Below are 3,965 nucleotides of genomic sequence, written 5' to 3'. Positions count from 1 at the left end.
CACCCTGCTCATGCCATGGCTGCCACAGCCAGTGTCCTGTACCGTCGATGTAGGAGGGAATCTGCCCGAAGATGGTCAGGTAGGAATGGTAGACCACGCCACGGAAAAGCCACTCCACGCGTTCCTCGTTGTGGATCAGGATAGCCTGCTTGGCTACCCCAAAGGATACCACCCACACTGCCAGCAGGAAGAGGAAGAAGAAGACATCCTTCATCTGCAAAGACAGAGGGGGAGGATGGCTGTGTCCTGGAGCAAGCCCCTCCCCAGGGTGGGATGACAGGGGTGGCACATCCAGCTGCTGCAGCAGGAGGGTCCAGCCTCACCCCCCAGGACAGGGGGGAGCTCTCACCATGCGCTTCACAATGATGATCTTGGGCCCCAGTGTTCTGCTGACTGTGAAAATGTGCATCAGGCGCAGGCAGAAAATGATGAAAGCCAGGGACAGGATGATGCGCCCAGGGTATAACGTTGATGGGATCAGCCTGGACACGGAGGAGAGGAAAGGAAACACCTCAGTGCCACCATAGAACCACAGAGAATCATTTAGGTTGGAATTGCTGAGAGGGAGGTGAGGCCCTGGCACAGTTGCCCAGAGAAGCTGTAGCTGCCCCACCCCTGGAAGTGTCCAAGGCCAGGTTGGACAGGGCTTGGAGCAACCTGGGACAGTGGAAGGTGTCCCTGCCCATGGATGGGCTTTAAGGTCCCTTCCAACCCAAACCAGTCTGAGATTCCATGATTCTGTGAAAATACTGTTGAGCTCTGCAGCTCACCTGCAAGTCAGCCCTGCGATGAAGACTAGGATGGCACAGATATCCAGCTTGTTCCAGAAGTCCTTGATGTACAGGGAAGCCATTTTCACAATCCCGAGTCCATCTGGATCATACAACAGCTGTTGGGAAGAGAAAAGGGGCTGGGTGTAAGGTACTCATGTGTCTCATGGAGGGGAGGGACCACACAGATCATCTGGCCATCACTGGACACTCTCACTGTCCCAAAGGTAACCTGAGCCCGTGTGGTTTGCTCTAGGGGCATGGGAGGAGCATGGGGACACCAGGGGCACTGGGGCTCTTCAGGCTGGAGGAGAAAGGCACTGAGATGTTGGAGCAAAAGCTGAAAAATCTCAAATGTCAAGCAAAATCTGGAAATCCTGCTGGGAATTCACCCAAAGGAAGAGCTCCCTCCATCTCCTGACATTGCCAAAACAGACACCAGACACCTCCTGGAAAAAGCCCACCAGCCCTACAGCATTCTCTTCTGCAAATACACAGGGCCAAGCCAGCTGCAGCCAAGGAGAACCCCTGGCCTCAGAGATGGGGGATCTGGTGGTTCCACGTGCCGGGACCTCTCAGAAGAAGGGGTGACAGGAGAAGCAGCATGGGACCGTGAGCTGTGTGGCACCTCCCAGAGCACCCAGAGGGGTATGCCCCCTCCTGTGCCACCTGCCAGCCCCAGCTGTGCCTGCCCACACCTGGCGGGTCTCCTCGCACACCAGGGAGAAGAGCCAGAAGTAGATGAGGTATTCCCGCCAGGAGGGCGCGGGCTGGAAGTCGACCATCAGCACGTAGGCGAAGAGCAGGAGGAAGGTGAAGTAGGAGAGGGTGTTCATGAGGAAGATGACGATGGGCGCTGTGAAGAAGGCTCGGAGGCGCGCCAGGCAGCCCATGGGGGGCTGCAGCCTCTTCTCCCTGCTGGGAGCAGGGATGGATGTGGGTTCAGCTGCTCAGGAGGTGCCACAGCAGCTCCCCCCAGCCCAGCCAGCTGCAGGGGGAGGCTGGAGGAAGCCCTGCCTCAGTGCAATGTCACAGACATGTCTTATGAAAAATCCTTTCCTTAGGGCTTTTCCTCCTGAGAAGCTGAGAGGCCTCAGGAACAAAATGTAAACAATGATTATCTGCTGCTGTGGAATGCAACAGGTGCATCTGTGATTGGTCCATGTGGTCATTTCTAATTAATGGCCAATCAACTGGTCCATGTTGGCTGTTTCTAATTAATGGCCAATCAACTGGTCCATGTTGGCTGTTTCTAATTAATGGCCAATCAATTGGTCTACGTTGGTAGTTTCTAATTAATGGCCAATCAACTGGTCCATGTTGGTCGTTTCTAATTAATGGCCAATCACAGATGCACCTGTTGCATTCCACAGCAGCAGAGAATCATTGCTTACAGTTTGTTCCTGAGGCCTCTCAGCTTCTCAGGAGAAAAAAATCCTAAGGAAAGGATTTTTCATAAGACATGTCTGTGACAAGTACAAGAGTGTCCCAGCTGCCAGAATACCTGAAGGTGATGAGGTTGGTATAGAGCAAGGGGAAGAACAGCATGCAGGTGATCACCCTCCAAAGGCCATTGTCCACAGACAGCTTCCCCCACCAGACCTTGGTTAGAAAAGCCTGTGAAGGGTGAGAAAGAGGAGTTCTGGCTACAGAGGCCGAAGGGCACAGTCACACAGCCACCCACGAGGAACTCTTGGGCACATTCCCTCCAGGGACCACTGCTGGCAGCCCACCTGGACGCCCCCATGGGACACAAAATTCATGTTCTTGGCCTCCAAGGCCAGCTGCAGACAGGTTGTCTTCCCCCAGGCCTCAGAGACACGGGTGAGAAGCTTCTGGGCTCTCTCCTCGTCCTTGCGGTAGCAGTCTGTGAACACACCTGCAAGGGCCAGGACCAGGGGGAGGAGGAGGCTGAGCTCTGGGGCTCACAGAGCCACCCTTCTGAGCAGGATCAGGACATGGCACCACACTCTGGTATTCCCTGTACTCCCACCAGCGTGTGGGCATGGCCTGTGGAGCATAATCCCCAACTGTGGGGATGGGACCCTCATTTCTCACCCCCCAGACATCTCCTGGGAAAAGCTCAGCATCCCTGGGGGGCAGGAGCAGCTCTGGGGGGCTGGTGCCTTCCTGCTCACCGATTGCTTTGTGCTCGTACTCCTCGGCCAGGGCCAGCATGTCATCAGTGGTGTCTGTGTCCTCCTCCTCCTTGGCCAGCTCCTTCAGGATTTTGCTGCAGGCCAGTGCCGCTGCCATGCAGTCCTGGCTCTGGCACAGAAGAGGATAAGGAAAGCATGGGCACTCTGTCTGTCACGTCTCAGAAGCCTTGACAAGCCCTGCCCAGCTGCCACAGGAAGGAAGGAGGGTGGCCCAGGCAGATTGGTGCTCAGGGTGGACAGCTTGCCATGACAAGGGCTGAGCCACGCTTACCTGTGGATAACCCACTGCCTGGAGAATATGGGATCAGCCCTGCCCTTGGCTGATGGGACAGAGTGGCTCCTTGGCATGCTCACTGTGCCACCAGCTACACTGCCTCTTGTCCTGGAATGCTGTTTATGAGTGGAAGCCTTCTCCACCCCAGCTGCCTGAGGGCTCTCTCAGCCTGACCTAGCCCACTTCTGGCCCAGCACATCCCCTCTGCCTGTTATGGCCAGGAAGGGAGGGATCTGGCCTCATGGTGTGGCTGGGGATGGACATCAAGTGCCCATTAAGTTTGCCTGGGGTCAGGCTCAGGACAGCTCTCCCACTATCCCAAATCCCGTGGGGCTGTGAGGTTTGGCTCCATGTGAGCCCCTCAGCTCTGGGCTGTGGTACCTTGTTGGGGAAGATGCAACAGGAAAGCCTTATAAATATGATTGCCTGGCAAAAGATTTTGAGAATATAGAAACTATAAGTGAGATTGAAATGAAAGCAAGCTTTGAGATACCTCAGTTACTGAACAACTGGAAAACAATGGTGTGGCTGGCTGAAGGTAATCCCCTTTTGATGGAACAATTTCCTCTGCTTGCAGACAGGCCCAAGGGTCAGAGCAGACCCTGCCAGCTTGGCAGAAGGGGCCCAAAGAGGAGTTTTTAGGGTTTAAAGTGTAACACAGTATGGTAATGTAGTGATTCTTATAGGCTGTATGGAAATGCTATAGGATTTGTATCTTGTACTAGATTGGTTAGTGAGAATTAGAATATTCAACACAGAAGA

The 3,965-nt window shown here is 54.6% G+C and overlaps 1 protein-coding gene across 1 annotated transcript in view; it reads right to left on the bottom strand.

Annotated features, from left to right (window-relative positions):
• Positions 1-3,965, bottom strand: part of TRPM2 (transient receptor potential cation channel subfamily M member 2) — a 21,987-nt gene that overhangs the window by 8,206 nt on the left and 9,816 nt on the right. Inside the window, exons 14-20 of the mRNA XM_031060326.1 lie at positions 2,909-3,038; positions 2,504-2,649; positions 2,275-2,387; positions 1,469-1,688; positions 771-889; positions 350-482; positions 43-214 (exon numbers count right to left, since the gene is read on the bottom strand). Coding sequence (XP_030916186.1) covers positions 43-214; positions 350-482; positions 771-889; positions 1,469-1,688; positions 2,275-2,387; positions 2,504-2,649; positions 2,909-3,038 — 1,033 coding nt within the window. The remainder of the gene's footprint in view (positions 1-42; positions 215-349; positions 483-770; positions 890-1,468; positions 1,689-2,274; positions 2,388-2,503; positions 2,650-2,908; positions 3,039-3,965) is intronic.

The sequence above is a fragment of the Geospiza fortis genome, unplaced genomic scaffold (genome assembly GCF_000277835.1).
Source record: "Geospiza fortis unplaced genomic scaffold, GeoFor_1.0 scaffold118, whole genome shotgun sequence".
NCBI classification, from domain to species: Eukaryota; Metazoa; Chordata; class Aves; order Passeriformes; family Thraupidae; genus Geospiza; species Geospiza fortis.
Note: the sequence above shows the minus strand (reverse complement) of the source record. Positions and strands in the feature narration are given on the sequence as shown.